At 38.4% G+C, this 22,919-nt stretch overlaps 1 protein-coding gene across 9 annotated transcripts in view; it reads left to right on the top strand.

Annotated features, from left to right (window-relative positions):
* The window catches only part of DLG2 (discs large MAGUK scaffold protein 2), a 966,698-nt gene that overhangs the window by 875,391 nt on the left and 68,388 nt on the right, over positions 1-22,919 (top strand). For 8 of the 9 annotated variants that reach the window (XM_062487504.1, XM_062487509.1, XM_062487512.1 and 5 more), the window contains one exon: positions 5,942-6,056. In XM_062487504.1, coding sequence (XP_062343488.1) covers positions 5,942-6,056 — 115 coding nt within the window. Of the gene's footprint in view, positions 1-5,941; positions 6,057-22,919 lie in introns of those variants that run through there. The other variant, XM_062487513.1, reaches the window with a different exon arrangement.

Below are 22,919 nucleotides of genomic sequence, written 5' to 3' on the forward strand. Positions count from 1 at the left end.
ATGCTGGTTTGCTCATCTTCCTCTCACCTCCAAGTGTAAAACCAATAGTGACTGGGCAGCACTGTGGGCACAGGGCAGAAATGGAAGAACACTCACTCTAGGAAGAAATCTGTTCTGTTATTTTAAATCTTACATTAAACCAAGACACTTACTAAAAGAAGGCAAAGGGGGGAAAATACTTACATAAGTATCATAAATAATAGTATCATAATCATAGTGTTATGCACATCACTATCTGAGATGTCCAAGGCAGTACGTTCATGACTTACCATAGCAGCATACAGTTTGTGTTCCCATAAACAGAACAGAAAAAAATATCAGAAGGTTTAAGCTGACCTGAATCCATTGAAATTATGCCCAACTGATACTGATAGAGGAACTAATCTGGCAGCTTTTCCTTTATTATAGTTTCTAGAGCTATCCAACATACTTTTATTGAGGTGATGAAGTTCTCTAATTAAAGCCTTCCTGGTTTGCTTGTGTTTTGTGGTTTGGGTTGTTTTGTTTTTTTTTTTTTTTTTTTAACCATGGAGTCTGTTAAAATTGGACAATTCAAGTTTTACTTTCCATTTTCAAATTTCTACTTTTTAATAAATCTCTTATCATCTAGAAATAAACACTGGTTTTCCTGACAAAAGCAAATTTTGTTACCTGCTGGCAGAAAGAATTACTATCTCTCTAAAGGGGCCAGCATTAAGAGTGTTCAAGTGATAAAGGCATGGATTGGGCTGCTGAGCTGTTATTTTCACTATTGTATCATATGTCAGCATTTCAGTTTCTTAACTATGCTGTACTTGTAGGATCAGGGCTTTTTTTTGTTATCATGTATTTTCTAAATTCAATCAATACTACCATCTTTGTTATAAACATAAAAGTGAAAAATAACAGTGGTGTAGCATTGTAAAATTCTGAAACTTTTTCTCATAGAAAAGCTGCAGAATATTTATTCATTTACCATACCTATTCTTTATTTCTATGACCTAAAAGTAGCATCAAGACATCAGATATAATATCTCCATCTCCATGCCTTGTTATTCTTATATTCAGAAATTATCTGATTTTGAGCTTTACTTTCTTGTATGCATTTTTTGGATCCCAAAAGTATCTAAAACTTCCAGGAACTTTCTTGTGTTCTCAAGTATTTTCTGTATCCTCAGTCTTTTAGGCTGTTTATGAACTCACTTTGAAAAATTTTAAACTAAAATTTTAATGTACTGCTTACATTAATAGGATAAGTTTGCTCCATGTATATGAAAGGACATCACAGCAAAACTCATCCCAAACTGTCTTTGTTGTCTTTGCATCCATCACAAATCTCACAAACTCATGATATGTGGAGACTTATGTGTTTGGTAAACAGTTCACATACCAAGTCTGACCATGGACTACCAAAGAGGGTCAATAGGAAGCTCCAAAGGGAGAGTGTCTGTTTGTTAAAACAGTTTCTTCCCACCACAGGTTGCCCCACTCTCACAGTGGGTAGATGAGTTGGCAGAATTTTAGGTATCTAAGTCACTTCAGCGGTAAAAAATTTGGTATCTGCATCCCCTGAGATACCAAAGTGTAAGTCAAGATTTTGTAGATCACAGCTTTTTGATCTTGGCCAGCTAAACATGAAGTATATCATTCTTTGGATTTGATGTTTTAGATATTTTTTTTAACAGGGCTGGCCATTTGCCTTGCTTTGATTTCTCAGTATGTGAGCTAAGGAGAAGCTTCAAGGTGTTTGAAGTTGACTCCAAAAGATCTATCCAGTCTTTTCAACGTGTCCAAGTGCTTTGAAAAGGAAAGGATTGCATCAATATTTGACGGTTAGAATACGTATGAGTCCCAGATATAGCACTTGGCAAGGTGTTGGAATGAGGTGGAAGGGAAATCGTCATCTCCCTGTCCATTCATTCAGTCTATTTACTTGCCTGTATGAAGCTGGCAAACACTCGTTATTCAAACTGGTGTCTTTATTTGATAAATGTGTTGGTTTGGCCTTCATTGGCTTGGGGGCACTTCATGTTGTAGACATTCAAGCTGACTCTTCTCTGTCTCCTCACTGACCAGAGAGCTGAGTGGAGGTAACATTAGAAAACAGACTCTTGGCAAGATGGGGATTTGCCTGTGGCAGCATTGCCAGAGCCCTGAAAGTTGGTCTTGCTCTCCCTGTAGCTGGGCCACTCCTCACAGCAGCAATCTCCTCTCCCACATTCAGTGCCACCAGCTCCACCTCTCCAGGGGCAATGAGTCCTACCTGTGTATTTGGGACAGCCAAATTCTGGTCTGCCTACACTGAGCCAGCTCTAAACTGGTGTATGAGCAAACACTTCCCTCCACCCCATCTCCCCTGTTTTTTACAGCAACAATCCCAGAGCTACAGGCCAGCACAAATCATTGTATCATCAGTTCTGACCCCAGAAATAATATAGGTTTACAGTTTGCTCACCCATTTGCCCTTCTAGCCTAATGTGTACCTTAATCAGTTTCTTCAGCTACCAGAGTTGTTAAATCATTACTAAATCAGGCAACAGGTAGGAGCTTTGCAGATGGATTGTAGTAAGTCAGATTTAGAAAGTTTTGCTAATGAAGCATTCCAGTAACAACGTGTTCTTTGTTCTCCCTTTCTTCAAAGAGTATGAAATTAGTGAATTGGCTTTGACTGTGTTTTTTGTTAGTATGTCACAACCTCAGTGTCCTTTTAATTGTGTAGGAGCCTTGAAAGTGTGTTATTTAGATTTAGTGCTGAATTTGAAGGAAGCATGAAGTGCTTTTCTGAACCTTAGCACTGTCCTTTTTCACACCTAACAAATGCAAAGCTATTAGGAGACAGCTTGCCTGGAATGACCCAAAGTACAAAGAAGTGTTAAGAAAAAAGGACTCTTTCCCAGTAGGCAGAACTATCACAGCAGTTCTGATGGCAGAGTATCACTGTTTCTTTTTCTGTTCACATTTCAAATGCATCTGTCACTGTAGTATCTAGGAATCCGTAGGAGACCTAGGAGGACTGAGATTAAAGCAACTGATCTGAGCTGGGTTAAATACTGCCTGCATTGATGGTTGTGCAATTTTTGGCCCAGGAATTTAGCAGGAGGAAGAGACAAGTGTACATTTCGGTATTTTTGGAAAAAAAAAATTAAGAAGGTACAGTAGGAAAATATAGTCTCATAAATTTGGGTTTTTTTCAAATTATCTATGTATTTAAATCCATAGTAAAAAACATTTCAAGAAACAAATTAACAGAACATCACTAGTACTTCAGCAATTTTTGGTATCATACAGGGAGGAGGGCCTTGAACCTTGAGCTTCCATCACATGCTTACTAGGCAATTTTTAATATGTCTTGTGGTTTCAAGAGATCTCCTAGAATGAGAAAGATTCTTGAACTCAAAATTAGTATACAGACAATTAAAACTGGTTAAACTACAAGTGTGCTCTAAAGTCAGAACACAAGCAATAATATCATCTGACCAAGCTGCAGTCATTTGAGTATCTGATGTTCAAGTTGCAGATAGCTAGATGCTGTGCTAGAGAAAATCAGGTTTTCAGTCCTCTCTTCTCATGCTCCAGATTGGTGTCTAAATCTGGGAGTTACTCCCACACCTTACATACAAAGTCAGCCTGGAATGGGGGTGCTTATTAAAGGGAAAGTTGCTCTGCTGTAGATCATTCATATCCTTGATGTTGCCCAGATGTAAAACCTTAAATAAACTGAATTACACTGTATGTTTACTGTCTTCTTCAGCCTATCCACCATAAATGACGGAGAGCTAGTAACAAGCCTTAACATTGTAAGATTCTGTCTATTTGTGTAGGACTGAAACTGTATGAGGAAGAGAAATGCAAGGTTTGGTCCTTAAGATCACCTTTCCTATTTGCCAAGAAGAAATGCTAGATTTGTTTTAATGAAATATAAGCTAAACAAAGCTTTGCTCAGAAGCTGATTATTTACTAAATAAATTCTAAAGCAAGAGATTAGAACAAATATGACTGACATAGAGCAAACTTAAATCCTACACTGGGATAAAACACTTAGAAACTAAACTCCACTTCTAAAAAAAATAAACATGAGTTTGTAGGAGCCTTAGTTCCACTGAGAATTTGTGCTTTTAAATCTCTAAGAAGTTTAAAGATGTACTTGAGGTGAAAGAAATGAGCAAGAAACAAGCTACAGAATAAATCTAAAATGCAGTCTGCATGTAGGAGTTTCTCTTCTCCTGACATACCGAGTTTAAATTGCAGTCAGTGAATTCATAGGTATGTGGGAAGACTGAAGAGTCTTATACCACAGCAGTGGTTCCCAACTGCTGAGCAAAGTAGCCACTGTTACTTAACAGACTGAGTAGGTAATGCCAGTGGAAGCTCAGTGGAAAGGGAGGCAAAATGTGTCAAGACAGAAGGATGGGGGAAAAACCCAAACACAAAACACCAAATCAAACCATTTTGCTAAGGCATCTTGAATGTGGCTTGTGTCTATGCAAAATGTGGGATCTTGGAAAGGTCAGGTGCTATTATCCAATGAAAATGTAGAGTGCATGGAATAAAATGAATTAGTTGTTGCAAAGCATCTAGACATTCTGGGAACTGAGCCAGTAGGAGCAGCAAATGATCAAACAAAAATAATGCTGTGTTCTTCTAGGAGAAAAATGCAAATGTTGCAAATGTTACAGCATTTTCATGTAACCGGACAGCAACATACAAGATGCAGAGCCAACGGGTTATAAATGCACTGTAATGATTTATTTGTTTAAGCTGGGAGGTGATGGGATCTGGTGGAATACCCATCCTTTGAGGGAGGAAACCTTGTGTGCTAGTTTCACGTCTGCTTTAGCTTTGCTGTGGGGAAAAGGACCCTTCTCTTGAAGGCATCAGTGAAATAAAATTGAGGTTCAGGGAACATAATCTTCTCTTTTCTGGCATCAGTCTGCAATATCTTACTCTTTAAAGTGTCACTGACTCACTGAAATGTATTTTGTACACCCCCTCAGCTTAGTCTTATAGCTCACATCAGATTTCCTGGGTTTAGGTTGAATTATAGCTCTGTGTGCTGCTGGAGGTTCTCAGTTTCAAGGAATTAGTTTGTCTCCAAAACCTCAACCTTTCTTCTTGCAAACCAAAGCTCAGCCCATTGGGTCACACAATGAGCAAGGTGAACATGGCAGCTGGGGGGACCATTGATGAGGCTGTGTCCTGTCAGAAAGGAGTCTCACCAAATGATTCCGCTCTAGCTGATCCCATGTTGCTGGGCAGCAGGTCACAACATTTTTCAAAGCCACCAATACAACTATGGCAGTGAACGAGGTGGCGGGGGGTGGTGGGGAGCAGTTCTGTGCCATTGTTATGCAGCTTAGGTTTGGAGTTTCTGGGATCACCCACCCTAACACTGAGATATGGCTCCACCTATTTAAAAGAAACAGAGCCCAAATCTTAGTGGGCAGTTTAAAAGAGGTGGCTGATTGCTCATACAGTGATTTTCCAGCTGCTTTGAGGATAATTTGACATGGAAATAATCTCCTTCACTTGGATGGGTTTTTTACAGTAATTGCTTGACTCATTAATCACTTTAGTTCACCATCCCACTGACCCTAACAAGGTATCACATTGTTTGGAAGGAGGAAAGCTACAGTGGAAAACTGCTTTCAACATCCTTTCCACAGACTGGAAGATATTTGTTAATACACTTTAAAATTCCTTTCCTTTCCTGAAACTGCAGGACTGTGGATCTAGATATCAGATTCCTCACCTAGCCAATGTTGAAATGTTTGGGTACCAGAATAAAAAGGACATATATTTACCGAAGATAATACATTAATTCGAGGTTCTATTAGACCTCAATTTTCAAGACATGCCTTACACTCCTTAGTTTAATGTTAATTTGCATTTAGCAGCCCTAATGATTATTTAGGTCAAGAAAACTAAAATATCTTTATTCTCTGGGGTTTTCTTATCTCCTTAGAGTACGCTCGATTTGAGGCAAAAATCCATGACCTGCGTGAGCAGATGATGAATCACAGCATGAGTTCTGGGTCTGGCTCCCTGAGGACTAATCAGAAGAGGTCACTGTATGTCAGGTAAGCAGGAAGAGCCTTCTCCTGGGAATATGTCAGCAGCTATCTTGTCTATGCCTGACGTGAGGTGTTGGTGTGGCAAGGTGGGAAAGAAGTATGAGGAACTGCCTTGAAATGAACTGAGAAATGTATCCATCTTACAAGCACAGCATCATTCATGAGAAAATTGGATAAAAGTCCTATTTGCCCTATTTGATCATTTCAAGTAATGTGCAAAGAGCATTACACTTTTATAGCGATTTGGGTTTATGGGATGAACACTTCTTAGCCCTGTCAATATCTGAGATGGATACTGGGGAATAATGACACAATGTGTTTCTCTGTGAGGTCTTGCCCAGACATGGAACGAGTGTTCTCAGGAAGAGCACCTTTTAGCCAAAACCATTTTCTTGCAAAACACACTCTCATATGCTATTCCAAATGCATGGCAATCTGCTGCTATTCCCTCACATATGTTTACACTTCTTGCCATCTACCTAGCAAGATGTGCAGATAAGATGAGATGATAAACAAGCTGCTGTCCATATCTTAAATGGGGTAGTGAATAACAAAGGAATTATCTTTGTAACTTACTGGGAGCAGTGGTTTTAGTTTCACTTCGACTGTACGAGTCTGTTGCTAGACTGGGTCTTGCCCAATTGCCCCAGCAAAATTCTTGCTGTCACTCTCCCCTTTTGGGACTCATGGAGACTATGGCACTCTGTCAAGTATTTTAATAATCTTAATAATTATGCTTCTCTAGGCTTTCATTTTCATTCTCCCTTTGTCCCCTCTATCCTCCCCATGCTCAGCATATAATTTGAAATTTCTTCCAATCGTGAAGTAGAGGAAAGCAATTTGTCAGCCTCTAGGCAGTGATAATTATTCACAGGGGAGCTAATTCAGGTGATAACATTGCAGAGATCCAATTAAGGCTAAATTCTACATTTTGTCATTATGTTCTCAGCGTGAAGGAGTAAGGTAGCAGAGAAGGAAGGGAGAACTTAAATGTTAGCATGAAGAGTTTTATTCTAATGGGCACCAACCACATGAAGCACTAATTGGTATTGCTGTCAGAAAGAGTAATGACTGAAGGGACATGGATCATTCTTAACAGTGATGTTGCTGTTGGGCAAGGTCAGATTAGAAGTGTTGAGGTTTTCAATGCATCTCTAACCTTCTCTGACCTGAAGTAGTTTTTCTTTCCAGATCAGAGTGACTTTGTTGTCAAGAGCTTTGGTCAGCTCCGTGAATTTGCATTTTATTAAAAGCTACAATTGTGTATGTAAGGATGGATAGATCCAAGCTTCCTTTCTCAAGATAAGCTAGAAACCAAAATGTAGGGAGTAATGGTGTGAGAAGCCCAAGCCAGCAACTGCAGGTTAGTTGAGGTGTACACATAAAAGGCTAATGTAGGGTCCTGAACACTTCAATGCAGTTTGAACTGCAACGTAGCTTGATCCCCCCTGTATGAGCATTTACCTAGGAAGCTCTGCTGAGAACTGAGGCTTATTAACTTGCACTCTGAGCCAAGCTGAGATATCTGTACTGCATCTGGACTAGCCTAGCTCTACTGTACATTGCTCTGTGTGCACTGATGAGCCTGGTTTTCTGCTATTTGATGAATTCCAGCTGTGGTCTGTCTCACTAAGCTGCTATGCCCTGGTGCTTCACTGCAGGAGCCTTTGATGTCTTAGCTGCTTATCTAAATGGCGCTTCCCAAACCACAAATGCAAAAACCTGTTCTTTTATTCCACAGCCATTCCAACAAATGCCCCAAACCTCTGAAGCAGAAAACCACAAAAGCCTCCATCACTTTTGTTACTGTTTACTTTTTTCTCTCAAACCCACACAGTTGTTTGTGTCCATGACTGAGCAGCCTGTTTGAGAGGCTCTGTACCTCACATATTTCCATAATGTGTTAGTAGTGCACCTGCAGCCTTTTGCCTGTCACTGTCGATTCAATTCACATACACTAATTACAAAGGTAACTGATGTCTATGTTAGGCACTAAGGAAAAATAAATGTGGGCTCAGATATATACTTGTTTTCAGAGATGAAAATTTTCTCTTTATGGATCCTCTTTACAGGCAGGGCCCATGTATGAAGCCAGGATCTAGCATTTGGTTTCTATTCTTACATCTCAGGACATTTCTGTTTCAATGGATTATTTTAGTCAGCATGTGCAAGAGAGCTAGAGGCAAATGACCATATGTTGTTGTAAATCTCTGGCTGCAATGCCAAGTTTATGATTCAAGTTTGCTGTTTTGCTTTCTTTGGGGTGTAGTGATTTCGCTGTCCTTCAATGAGTATGGCAAGCATGGTTATTTTTTAACCAGAAAGCTGAATTGAAGAAAATCACTATATTCTAGGCAACACAAGGAAATAAATTAAGATCCAGAGAGGCTGTAATAATTGAAAATAAGTGTCATTATCTGCTTATAAAAAAAGGCAATGAAAGAGGGTGAGAAAAAGTAAAACTACAGCCACAGTGGATGTGGGTTTCACTGAATGCATGGTTTTCTTCTTTACCTTCAGTCTGGGATTTCCCCATCGAACCTCTACTAAAAAAACATAGCACTGAAACATGTGAAAAAAGCTATATTCAATTCAGTGAGGCAAAATGTAATATGGGGTTGAAGGGTTAAATGTAGCACCATAAGTAGATGGCCAAAAGCAATTAAAAGTCTCACTTCAGGAGTATAAACAACACAGGAAAGAAATAAAAAATTACTTGTTTAGAGAAATGGTATAGCTCTTTGACATGATCCTTTATCTCTGCATACTCTGATGTTTCAGATTGGTATTATTTTTTTCTTTCTTTAGCCCAGTCTGTGTCTCTGATGCCCCCTGGAATATTTCCCATTAATTTCCTGAATTCTTTTTTTTTTTAGTACTACCTGCTGCTTTTTTATCACAGACCCTGTATCTGTATTTGGGATGTCATCAGAGACTCCATGACACTAAAGGCAAATTATGAGTCTCCAGGAGAGGATGGAGCAGTAGGAAATGCCTTTAATCCTTCTGGGAACCCACATCCTCTTTGTCGCTAAATCTGTTGAGGAAAAGAAATACAGAAAAAAAATGCAGAAAGTGAGAGAATGGATAGGAAACATGGAAAATGTTATTATTTGTGCTTTATTTGGTGGTGAAAGTGAAAGAATTTAAATTTAAATTTAATTAATTGCAATGATAAGCTAAAAAAATCTGCTATTATAATTTTAAGTCATTGGAATTCAGTCATCAGCCCATGATCAACAAGGAGAGTAAACAAACCCATCAGTAGCTAAATGCTGTGCTATATACATGCATAGCAGAGTCTTATGCAAACTGATATCTTCCTTTTAGTCTTTTTAGTTCAAGGTTTTGAAATCTGCTCTTGTAGGATTATATATTTGTTTGTCTTGAAATAAATACATGCTTTACTTTGTCCTTCTGGGTCCTTATCAGTAGTCAAATTTTTTAGATTGCATATGATTTCTGTTCATACTCCTAGGAAATGTCAGATCATGTTATTAAACTGATAGGCTATGGAACATTGTGAAGAGTTAAGCATCAGAGAAATACAGTCCTTTAAAAAGTTTGGTGAATTGAAGCAGTCACTGAAACTTGAATTTCCAAGCTTTGTAGGAAACTGAGAGCTTAAGCAGTTTTCCTGTTGTTTTACTAGATTATTCCTGAGCTTAAAGTACGTGTGTTAGATTTTTGAGGATAAGAGTAGACGCTTCTGTAATTGCTTCTATACATGCAAAGAAAAGCTTTTCAGGAGTTATCTGGCATCCAAAACTGCCATCTTAGTGTCTGGTTTTGGTTTGCAGATGAAAAATAGTGAGATACGCTTAGAATAAACAGTCACTGCACCATTTAAGCTTTATTCAAACCACACAGCTTCTGAAATAGTGCTTATATTTAAAAATTCCAGTTGTCTAAAGCCACAACCAGGCACCATGGAGGTGTATCACTCTGCAGAAATAACTCTAAAGCCTCACACCTCCAACCCTTTCACTGCCACTTCTCTGTTTTAAGTCTGTTCAGTACTGTCTGTGACCAAACATGATTTTACCTCATCAGGGCTCCTTGTTGCCATCTATGAAGGGACTGGTTGAGTTTACTGAAATGCAGCTGTTTCAGCTTCATTCAGCACTGCTTTCAAATGTATGAGTACAAAGTGAATGGTGCAGTTGGCTGTAAAGGTGGGGATGGAAATCAGGGCTGGGACAAGGCTGGATCCAGCTGCAACGTCAGAAGTTCTGCAGTTGCCTCTCCACTGTGCATGCAAGACAGCTACAGTGGGAAGTGGGCCCAAGGGTTCTTCCCAATAAGATGAAGACACTTATGACCAACCTTTTTATTTCCAGTCCATGTTGAACCATTTATAAAAATGTGTATGGTGCAAAGAGGTGCCTCTTAGTCCACTACATTTTTGTCTCCTTCTAACTGGAATTATTGCTAAGCATTTCATAGCTGTGATAGATATGGGCCATACAAACACATAGTATTATGTGTTAAAAGTGTGTGTCTTCTGGTTCTTTTCTTACTGAGCCATGAGGAAGAATCTGGAGATTTGCCATCACAACTTAACTCAGCAAAAGAGAAGTCAAAGCTGAGGTACTTTTGATTGGTTTACTCTCATTCCCTGCACAATGGATTCTCCATTAGGTATTAGACACCTTTATACAAATTTTCTGAGCTTAGAAATTAGCGTGTTCCTATATCATAGAATCATAGATGGTTTGGGTTAGAAGAGACCTTAAAGATCATCTGGTTTCATACTCCTGCCATGGGCAGGGACATCTTCCACTAGAGAGACTTTTGATTTTCAACAGATCACAGAAGTTCTCAGTTTTGAAGTTTTCAGAGCTACAGTTGAAATTCATTTGAGGCAGTTTGTGAAGAGTGAGTCTCATATCCAGGGCTTGTTTTATGCAATGTCTGTTACAACCACCTTCAGTCTCCCTTCTTTGAGGCAGTGAACCCCCACAGGCGAGTGAACATCAGGTCAAGGCTCCATGGGCAGAATTCTCCTGGTAATCTGCACAGCCAGTTGCTATGCAGTCTGAAATCCACCTGAGAAATGCAATTCTTGGACACATCATGGTAGTGAAACCTGAACACATGATAAGATCAGACTGGGTGATGGAAAGCTCTAGTATGTAGGTCTGGAATAAGAAATGCAGTGAACAGATAATTGCACCAGGGTTTTCAGAAGGAGGTACTGAGGAAATCAGAGAGATGTATGAAATGGCCATGATTAAATACTCATCACAAGGAGAGAGAATATTTTTTGTGAGATGTGTGTGTGTGTATATATGTATAAAGAAATCCCAAATAGATATGTTAGTGTTAATTACATGCTAGATAAACATTTCAAAAATCTTCACTTAAGCGAGTTGCCTAGTATCTCTCTTAAGTCAGTGGAGTGCACTTGGCACTTGCAGAGTACAATTCATGTCATCCAGAAGTAGACATCTAAAATTGCTCAGGCGAATCATGCCCCAAAAATGTCTCTTTCTCACAGTTGAGTGGAAGGAGCCTTAGGTGATTAACTGAGATGTAAACATCAATATTAGAAACATTTCAAGTTGCGTGACCTGAATCCCACACACACTGGAAATCTTTCTTTTTTGCTCTCTCTCACACACACACAAGTGTTCATATACATATCTAGGAGCTGTAACATCAGGCTTCTGACTGTTGTCTGTGCACTCTTCTGCAGCGCGACTCGGAAACACTGACAGTCTTGCTTAATTGGTCCTGTTTTTTGCCCATATTCTTATTCCCCAGGATTCCTTCTGAATTCATTTGTCACTTTAGCTAGCACTTCTGAGGATCCACATACACTCATTGCATGGTCATCAAGCTGGATGAGTTTATGACTGCAGCATCTGGGAGCATCCAAACTGCAGTTTCTTTCAGGTTTTGCAGCACTGTAGGTCAATAAAGATTTCTGGAGAGCAAATGTAAGTGAGCTTGGCACCTAGACATTCCTTTCTTTGTTTAAATGAGGAAATAGCTATAGCCTACATAGCCATGTCTGTACTTTAATGACATTATAGAACTATTAGAATTCCCTTTACCGAACAGTAAGTAGAGCAAAATGGAATTTTAGTACAGTTTTTTTACTTACCTCAGATTCCTGGGCAATTGAATGGTCCAAATTATAGCACAGAATGGAAATATGCGTTCAGAAAATATGCCATAAATGGCATAATGCAGATAAGTTTGGAAATGGCCAGATAGGTATGCACAAAAACTAAATTTATGAAATGGCTTATTGGACTTGAATTTCACTTTCAGAAATGAAATGTTGGAATGTCACTCATTTCACATGGTCTGCTTAAGTAAGAGTTTCTGAAGATTCAATTGCTACTTTGTAATGGTTCTTTGTCTGAAAATATGAATCTTTTCTACATCCTCCTGGCACAAATATTTCCCCTGGCTTCAGTGAGAGCTGCTCAAATTCAGAACCAAGGAAATAGTGTGAATCTTGATTTTTCAAAGCAAGGAGGGTGAGTCTGCATGCTTTAGAGACCTTTTCTCCAGGGGGACATTCAAGAGCTGAAATCATGTATCACTGAGTGAGTGTTCACTCAGGTCTTCATTCATTATCAGAAACACTGAGGAACTGAGGAGGGTGAGGGATATGCTAGAATACAAGAATCACTTAATACAATGGGAAGTGAATCCAGTAGTTTTTATTTATTGCACTGAATTTCATGTTCAGAGCAAAAGCATCTGGCTTACAGAATATGTGATTATCTGTAAAATGAAAAAGGAAGATGAAGCCAACTCTTGTCTTTGGCAAAGCAAATCTAATATTTTCTTACAAAATGCAACCTGTTTATATGCTTAGAGGCATTTGCAAAAATTACTATGTTCATTGTTCTGCTGCTAAGAACAGAGCAAATGAGAAATTAAAAAAAATTCAGCTGAAGATTGAAGAACAGAGAATATCTGGAGAGAAACCTTTTTGTTGGTTTTTTCTTTAGTGTCCTCTCGCTGTCAGTGGAAACTGTGAGAATTTCACACTTCTTTATATTATGCCTGTGAAATTTTCACAGGTCCTTAACTGAAGTGTCCTAAGACTCACAATGCTGATGCCACTCTTAGCTGAAAGATGCATGTGAGAATTATTAATCTCGGTCTACTCACAATTCAAAGGCCTTCAGGTTTATAGTCCGATGGCACTCTGGTGCTAAAAAATTGCCCTAAAATGTAATGCTGTAAATACAATAATATGTCTTACCAATACCCTAGGAGTGTGAAAATGGATATATTTGATGTACAGTCAGTTGAAACTATTAGCCACCTCACAAGCTATTACAGTTTTTCCTAGCTGTTACTGCATTTCTTATTCATCTGCTACTTTTTTGCAGAGTGGATACTAAAGAACAGTTAAGGAAAAATTGTGTTTGTTTGCAATTCTTCATATTTCACAGACAAAGATGAAGCTCCAGTTAATGGAGACTGAAAACTGAACACATAAACACATCAGTCAAACAGTCTCATCTCTGCATCTGACACTAGCTCTCTCCTTCACATCTTCATGTTTATCATATCTGCTGCTCTTAGGTACCAGGGGTGTAATGAGTTCAGCCAATCCCTCCCAGAGATGCAGTGCAACCCATCATTAGCTACAGCATGAAGCAACAGCCCAGCGAGCCTTTTATCAATGGGTGTTTCTCCAGATGTGTCAAAAATGGGCAAAAAGCAGTTTATTTCTATGTGGTTGTGGCTTTGCAAATCATTGAGTACTTTGTGCTCAAAATTACGAGCTATCCTACACAGTACTGAGCACCTGGAAGGACTGAACCCTGTATGAATCAACCACAGCCTACAGGAATCTGAGATTAACACATTCTGCCTAAAGTTTAGAAGAGAAAACAGGATATAAAGCAGCTCCTTATCAAAGCCATTCTTGCCTAAATCATCTTATCTTTACATTTTCAGTAAAACTTCTTGTATTTTAAATAACTGGATGAGACAGGGAATCATGTCCTCAGTGCAGCATTAATAATGCCTGCTGTGAAACAGCTTTTCTATTAGCAACTTCAGTAGGCATAAGTAATACTTGTGGCCATTTTCTATATTGTTCTGTTTCATAAGTTATTAAAATAATGTGCCAGGACAGGTAATGTGCTTGACATGATGTCAAGCTGCTCTACAGCAGCAGCACACCTTTTCCTTTTCTTAGGAGATGCCTTAATAGCTTTTCACTGCACATATATTGTGCTTTTCTGTTCCCTAGAGGGTCTGTCTGCTTTCTGCTTTGGAGAGTGGAAAGTGCCAGCTAGAATAATATCCAAGCCAGAAGATGATGAGGATGAAGATCCTGGCCTCATGTGGGAATAGGATTTCTTTGAAATTTTTATAACCAAGATAGACACAGTTTCAGCCTCATTCCGAAGCAGAAACTCTGAACATGATCCATCAGTGGAGGGGAGGGGGATGAAAAAGTGAAGATAAATTTTCTGTGGTTTAAAATGGCTGAAAGTGAATCAGCAAAACATGCATTTAAGCTGTGTCTGTGCCCTATGAAATAGCAGCCTTATCCAACAAATAGTTGCATATGATGTTTCCATGTCAACAGCTATAATAGGACACCGTCAGTTTGTGCAGCTCTCAACTGGAAAAGTACAAGACAGTAGCTTAGACCATGAACATAGAGACAAAAGCCTATTGAAATAAAAGCTTGCGTGAATACAGTCAAAGTTGGAAATCTAAATATGTGCATTTGCACACAGCACTGAGACTAATGTGAGAGAAAGATTCTTTGCCCCTGTTGAAGAGTTTTCTACCTGAAATCTTATACAGAAAACTCATAAAGCCACTATAGAACAGGCTCTCCAAAACAGCTGTGTTGAAACAAAACTGAGAACAGTGTGAAACAGGACATAACACTGCTGAAAAGCATAGTGGGAATTTGCATTCAAAGTTCCTTCCAAGAAAAGGCAAATGAGGAGGATCTTTAGTTTCACTGCAAGGAAGTCCATTTCTGAGGAAGGAGCCCAGGCAAGTCAAGTGATGACGCTAAGTGGGACCAGTAGTCTTTTACATCTCATTAGAAATAGAAATTACTGTAACAATGGCATGGTGAGCCTGGGAGGATCTGAGGAATTGCCTACCTGAATTGGGGCTCATATGGAGTTCCTGTCATTCCCCGCTACATCACTCTTGAAACAGGAAAAAAAGTGCTAATCAGGTGCTCCCAGGCTTCATTGACATGCTGTTGAGAAAACCCTAGTTTAGATGCATCTACTTTAGTATTTCTGCTGTGACTGGTGCTTATGTGGTGCTGGTCAAAGAACTGGTGTCCAAGGGGAGCCAGCTCAGCATTCCATCCCCAGCAGGTCTTGCACTGCTTACCCTGTCTCTGTCCCTCTTGTGTACCAGTCATGACAAGTAGGATTTGATCCCCTCTGAATGTGCCTCATGTTCAGAACAAATGGAGTAAAAAATTACTTCAGAGGTTAACATATCTCTCTGTGTGTCTATATATGTGTGTGTACATCTGCATTCTTTTGTGTCTCCAACTCCATCTCTCTTGTGAAGACTCTGATTACGTGTGGCTCATTCTTCTCATAAACTTCTTACTCTAATTGCTTTATCTTCTAATGTAGCAAATAAACAAAGATTGCTAGAGTTATCTGGTGAAGAGTTTGCCAGATGTTCCTCACTAGACAGGAATTATAATAATTAAACATTCACCCCCTTTCCATAGATTCTACTTCTTACACTTTTTAACTGACCATGAAGGCAACCACATCCCTTCACCCAATATATTGAGCTGGTGCAATTATCAACACACCTGCTTAGCACAGCACAATTTCTACTTCTATACAACCCCCTGCTTACAGAGAAGGTAATAACACATTGCTATTTCTGCTCCTACACCTTCTTTCTAGTTGTTTAAAAGGGTCCTGAAATAGAGGACAGCAGCTGAAAGCTTTGGGAAGAAATTAGGGCAGAAAAAGTTACTTAACAACATAGAAGGCTTTGGGGTTTTTATAACCTTATATTTCTAACCACTTAGATGTTAGCTATGTCAGGTTGGAATAGTTTTTACCTTAGAGTGCTTCTAATGCTACCTCTCTTTCCCATTTCCAGAAAGTATCAATATTTCTTTCACTCTGGGAGCTGGAGAGATCTGTAATCTTTTTCTTTTAAAAATCACTGTCTGCAGACAGGCTTTTTCCTCTTGATGTTCTTGAAACGTTTTAGAGTCCAGGTAGAGGCTGCAGATACCCACTGTAGTAATTACTCCTTTCTGTAGAGTCTGTGAGACAATTTGGAGAAAAAAGGATCATAGGTGATCAATGACAAAATGAAAGCACAGTCTGATGGCCATCAAGCAGCATTTTGCCACTTTCCTACAGATGATTCAAGACACAAAGCTGTATTTCAGTCCTTTCTGCTGTTATCTGTACCCAGCCAGTCAGACTTTGTCTGTCATGTTCCATTTTCCTGAGAATACTTCAGGAAGTACTCTTGCAAAAGTACAGCTTAGATTTGAAAAATGTCTATGGTTTCTTCATGTATTTATGGACAAGGAAATAGGTATCTTTGTGAACCCATCTTGAAAACAGATTGAGACTAGACAGTATCAAAACCATTTTCATAAGCACTGCAGGGAACAAGGTAGAAGAAATGCTTCTAATAGGGTTTGTGGATTAAAAATGCAATTGCCCTTTCAGTATAAGCATTGAAGGTTATTTTTCCTTTTCTGTACTGGCTGGAAGAGCATTGCCACATCCATGGAGAGCTATTGTGACAAGAAGGCTCTGCTGCAGGAAGAAGCTGTGAATGTAACATCCCAAGAGATGTCCTGGAAAGCAGATTTGCTCTCAGGGTTATTCTGCCCAGTGTTTGATCCAGACATGACATTACAGACACATTTTTTGGGCATCCACTAGTTACTAATTTCATAGTACATCTATGCCATTATATTGTCTATGGCACAATATCTGGTCCTGATTTCATACCTGGTCTTCTTTACAGAAACTAGGATGAGCTACAGGAACATTATCAAGGTCAGAACTAGGCTCCTAAAGCCTCTACTAGAGATACAAGTTACAGCATGACTCCAGTGCATGGCACTTCTTCACATCTGATTTACACAGATTTCAGTCTGCTTAAGTTAACCCTAACTAGACTGCAATTCGGGTCATCAGTCTTTAGTTTCAAGCCAGAATCATGAGATGTTCCAGGAGGCAAAAATGAGAATTTCATAATTGATATATACGGTGTATTCATATTGAAAGCCTTGTGAACTTTAGCAGATCTTTCAGCTAAACTGACTGGACATAAATTTTCATGGTTAGTCTTTGACAATCTCTTAATCTACTTATACTTTAATAATTAATTAGAACATCAATAAGAAAACCAAAATATGAATTAATATCAGTGGACCATGAGAGACTTCATATCAATTTCTTTGTTGGGCTTCCTATCTGGCCAAATCTAGTGGTTACTGCTAGAATATGATAGTTCCATTTGCAGTCCACAGCTCACCACATCTCCTCCTGCAGGCGCAATAACCACAGATTATTAACTTCCATGCAAAACAGATATGAAACCTGGCAGCTGGGTGAATTTCATTGGTTTAGTGGTAAATAACTGTTCTTTCATGTAAATCAGACCTCATTCATCAAATGCCTGATAATTTCTTTCAATATCTGAAAGATATGTTGTCTCTTCACACAGGCCAAGAAGAATGACCTTTTATTATATAGCTACTGTGTGATGCAATCATCTTCTTTTAATTGATGGTTTAAGGATTGCAGTTAACTTTAATTTTTATTATTGCTCTATACTAAAATTCAGAATATGTTTAAACAGAACATGATTAGAAATACAGGCTTTTCTTTTAAATGTCCTCAGTGATCAATTTATCTGCTTTTGTCTGTCTGCAGACATCACTAGCAGATATCCATTAATTTAGAAATGCTCACCTATAGGTTTCCTTCAAGAATATCAAAACAATTGAAAAATTTGGATAAAATTCAACAGATAATTTTGCCTTTAATGAGGATTTCAACAGCTTTGGCTGCAAGAAGTCTGGAGAATAAAATTGTAAAAGAAATAATCAGCAGACAGAATGTTTTTTGTCTTTGAAAGTATGAAAGAATAGGCAAATTGACTGAATTAGTAATTTGAAAATTATCCAGCATAATGCAAGGATCATGGCTGAATTTAGCCTGTAGAAAATGGGGTTGCTTTCCTCTCAACAGAGTATGAAAGTCCTGTATGGTAGATGGATTTTAAGCTACTTTAATTTCAATTTCTCTGTATTGCCATCCTAAAGACATCAGGCTTGGACAGACATAAGAATATATTCCCTTCTAATGTGGACAGTGTGCAGAAGGATTAAAATTTCCTTTTCCTAAACTTCTTAGTTGCTATAATTCAGTGCAGCAGCTCCTAATTTGCATTAAGATGAGGAAAGGAAAATCCTTACTTTGTTGGCATTTGAGTTTTTAGGAAGGGACACTTCAGTTATACTCAGATTTCAGTGCTGCTGTTTTAGGAAATTTTATAAAATTATAATCTGCTTCAGTTGTACTTTTGGTGTTCCATCCATGGAAATGCACTACCTACCCCAGCATGTTGCACAAAATTCGCGTTCATTTTTCTACTTGCCTTGAGTTCTAAATACGCTCCAGAACAACTGGGGACATTAATTTGAAAGCAAATTTTGTTGTCTTTTAGCATATTAGATAGATAAATGAATGAACTATGAGAAATTCTTTAAATTTATTTATTAAACATTCCATAATAATTATGTCTTCTACGAAATCAGCAAACCCTATCTGCATTCAATGTCACCAGAGGTAATGTGGAGTGAATTGAGGAGTCATGAACTGACATAGCTCAGACAAAAATCATAGTACTAGCAAGAATTTTACTCCAGTTTACTGCTTAGAAGATCTCTGCCTGTTAAAAGCACACAAATTTTCCATCCTATCTGAGTTCTTTCTCCAGGAAAATAATTGGTATCATTCTGGAATTGAGCAGCTCAGGTTCTGCCTTGATGTAGGACCTAAAGGTACACAGTTATATTGTTAGAGAGATACTGGGTGATGCTGGAGCCCTGCAATGAGCTGTTTGTTCATTGTAGGACACCCAATTGCAGTTATTGGACATAAACAGATTTTGAATAAGTCATCTCAGACTATTTAAGTCAAAAAACTGAAGAATCTGACATCAAGTTCTATCTGAAATTTCTGAATTTGATGTGTGAAAGGGGAATGGGGTATTTTTATTGCAGCCCAAATGGAAGCTTTTCTAATGGCATCAGAAGAGTATGTCTAATTCTTCTGTTTCAGGACAATATGACCTAGGCTCTGGTTGTACTTACGATGTGTCATTAACAAGAAAACCCCAACAGGTTTAAGAAAAGGATGATCCAATCTCTCTCCCCCCCGACTTCATGCATATTATTAAGGTACTGGAATAAAAATTCTTGAGGAAGACTTCATTAAAAACGCATCACTATATATCCTTTGAAAGCATGGCATGTACCTGGCCTTCCATCCATTTCTGCTTAGAGTCAGAACCAAAAAAATAAATCTATGGTGTTTTCAGTGCTGTTACTTCTCTGAAGAGATGCACCTTTTTAAGTCAAGGACTTAGTCTTTTCATTTAGCAAAAAGAGAATATTTATTTTAATTGTGTCTTTATTGCATACCAAAAAGACTACACCCACAAGAGAGGTTCAGGAAAACAACATTTATGCTCTCTTAGAGTATTGATAGAAATGCTGACATTTAGGTCAAACACTTCAGTAATCTTTATTGAGAAATCTTTATTGAGTGATCTTTTTATCAGAAACTTTGCAATACTCAAAGCATTCACTCAGAGTGGAGCACTGGGTGTGTTTTTAATGTTTTATGTTTACATCTGGTAATAGCACTACATGGGGTAAAGAACATCTTAAGAAAACAGCTGTGCAGACTGTTTGTGGAAGAAGGAAGTACCAGTAGAAGTCATTTAGTGAAACTGGATCTGGAAAAGTGCTTGTATGAAAATATAAATACTTTTGAAATTATCATGGTAGTCTGGGTCTTAAAGATTCTGTATTCTCTGTGAATTATTTTTTTTCTTAGTGTGTATGCAGAATAATCTAATAATTCCAAATTACAAGAATAATTGCAACTTTATTTGAGATGATTAGCTGATTTCAGAATTTATTTTCTGATATCTCAGCACTTTTCTCTGATAAAAGTAGTCATCCACCAGCAAGGCTAAAGTTTCTTCTGCCAATATTTTGCCTGACATAGGCTTCCCTAGTGGATGATTAATGGGAAATTTGCTTTGGTAGAATAAAAGATGAGATGGTTATAGTTTCTGGTTGCTGAGCAATCATGCTCTGTAGAAGGGGGCTGTTCTTTACACTTCCTGAAGGCCTATCAAATTATATCATGCTTTTTTGGAGGGAGAGCATTTACAATTTAACTCCATTAAGCTGCATTTGCAGATTAAAATTCCAATAATCTAATAGAGTCATAGAAATTTTGGGTAGGAAGGGACCTTAAAGACCATCTGTTTCCAATGCCCCTGCCATGGGCAGGGACACCTCTCACTAGACCAGGGTGCTTTAAGCATGGACTTTCCCACAACCAACCCTTACATGCTTGTTTCCAAATTCCTCCTGTGTAGCTGTCCCTGCATCCACCCCCGTGTCCTGCATTTTTGCAAATAACACAGTGTGTCAGTGATTAAGCATCACACAGCAGCATCTGCCCAGTAAATCAAATTTTTCACAAAGTTCCAGTTGCATCTTTCCTTTAGTCATGTTTTAACTGTTCTCTATACATTCAATCACAGAATCAGTAAGGTTGGGAAAGACCTCTAAGATCATTCTGTCAACCATTAAACCAACACTGACAGGTCCACCACTAAACCATGACCCTGAGCAACACACCTACACAGTTGTTAAACTTTTCCAGGAGCAGTGATTCCACCATTTCCCTCTTCTGCAAGATAGTTCCCATCATGCCTTCTTTATGCTCTAATTGGTTAACATACATGAAATATGCATGTAACCTGAAATTATTAACATCCCTCTGTTCTGTTCTTGCTCTATCCATCTCTTTAATGTTGTTTTTGGATGGTTCCAGGTCCCAACATGCATCTCTACAGTATACTGTAGGTACCTTGGGTAAATTTCCATTAGTCCTTTGAGAACTACAGGCAACTTGCTAGTTAATCCATTATTTCAGACCTCACCAGTCACACTTTTCAACTCCTTATTATTTCAGTGGCACAACTACAGTCATTACATTTCACATCGTTCAACCCTTCACAGCCATGCTTTTGTGTCTGTCTGGAACTCAGAGTGAAGGGTACTGGATTTTGGCTGTCTAGGACACAGGGTGAAATGCACAAACCTAGAGGATGTTCACTTGAATGTAGTCACAGACATCTATTATTTTGAGGGGGGGGGGGGGGGGTAGGAGTGGATGAGAAGAAAATTAAAGAGTTGCCACTGCTCAGTACTTGTTTCCTAGAGCAGTCATAGTCCATAGTCCAAATCATAGTCCATCCCTTGCAGTCCAGTTGTGTATTTCAAATTAATTTTTCTATATTAATTTAGAGTCAGTTCTTTCGGCATTTTGGAGAGAATGGGACTACACTTCCCTAAAAGATTACTCCATTCAAGTTGTTGCATCAATATGCAAATCAGTGGTAACTGAAAAAATATGTAGCTTTATCAATGATGGATTTTAGTGTTATGAGAATTCTACAAAGTTTAACAACATCACAATTCATTTTCATACAACAGGAGCATCACAATAAATTTTCACCCATTCAGTGATTTGGCCAGTTTTTCAAATTTTGTAAGACATCAGTTAAAGCATAATTAAACCATCATTAATGCCTTCTGCCTCTGGTCTCTCTTCTCCATCAATTCATCCCTCATAATTAATTAAGTGGGATGAGGAAACAGATTAATTTTAACTACTTGAAAACATACTTTATGCACCTAATACTATATATAAGTAATGCTGTTTCATCAGCATTTCTTCCAAATTCATCTTAACTGGAAATGAAGTGCTTAAATTGCAGCAGGACATGGTGTGTAATAGTCCCCATATGTCCCCATGTTCTGTTTTTTTTCAGGCTCTCCCAGATCTTTGTAATAATAAATCTTGTCATTGCTGTCACATCACTCCTACCTTATTTTAAATCCTCATCCCTGTCCTTATGCTCTGTGGGCAAGAGATAATCTCTTTTTATTTGGTAATCTCATTTTATTTGTAAACCTCTAGGTTTTGTTTCATAAAACTCAGGGATGAGCTGCTCTTCTTAATGTCAGGGAGCAAAATAAGTGAGTTTTGAGATAATCCCATTTGGTGATAGTCTGTAAAAGAGGGTAATGCATTTTTAAGGACTTTCCCAGAATTTTGTTTAATGTTTTATTTGTGCAGCAAATACTGTTCCTTACCCCTTTTTATCTCTTAAGGGCAAGAATAAGAGACTTCTTTCCATGACACCATTTTTAAGTGAAGTATTGATTTATTTTCATTTATCTCGCTGCACAGTGTTTAAGGAATTGATATTGCCATTCAGCAACATGGCACACTCTTGTTCTTCCTCAATTCAATACAGAATGGGTCAAACCTTGAACCACCAATTTCCATTCTGAATAGTTTTCAGTGTCACTCAAGGAGAATTCTTGGTCCAAGTAGAGAATTTGGCAGTATGTATAAAAAAACTTTGTTGCTGATTGATGGTGGGGAGAAACTTGGAACTGACTTTGCTAAAATGCTAAAAGCATTTTCCAAGGTGGCTGGTAAGAAGCAACCATCAGGGTGAGGATGCAGAGGCAGGGAGCAGAACTGACTCAAATATTGCCTGTAGAACTGATAGAAGTGCATTCAACTT

The sequence above is a fragment of the Cinclus cinclus genome, chromosome 2, assembly GCF_963662255.1.
Source record: "Cinclus cinclus chromosome 2, bCinCin1.1, whole genome shotgun sequence".
NCBI classification, from domain to species: Eukaryota; Metazoa; Chordata; class Aves; order Passeriformes; family Cinclidae; genus Cinclus; species Cinclus cinclus.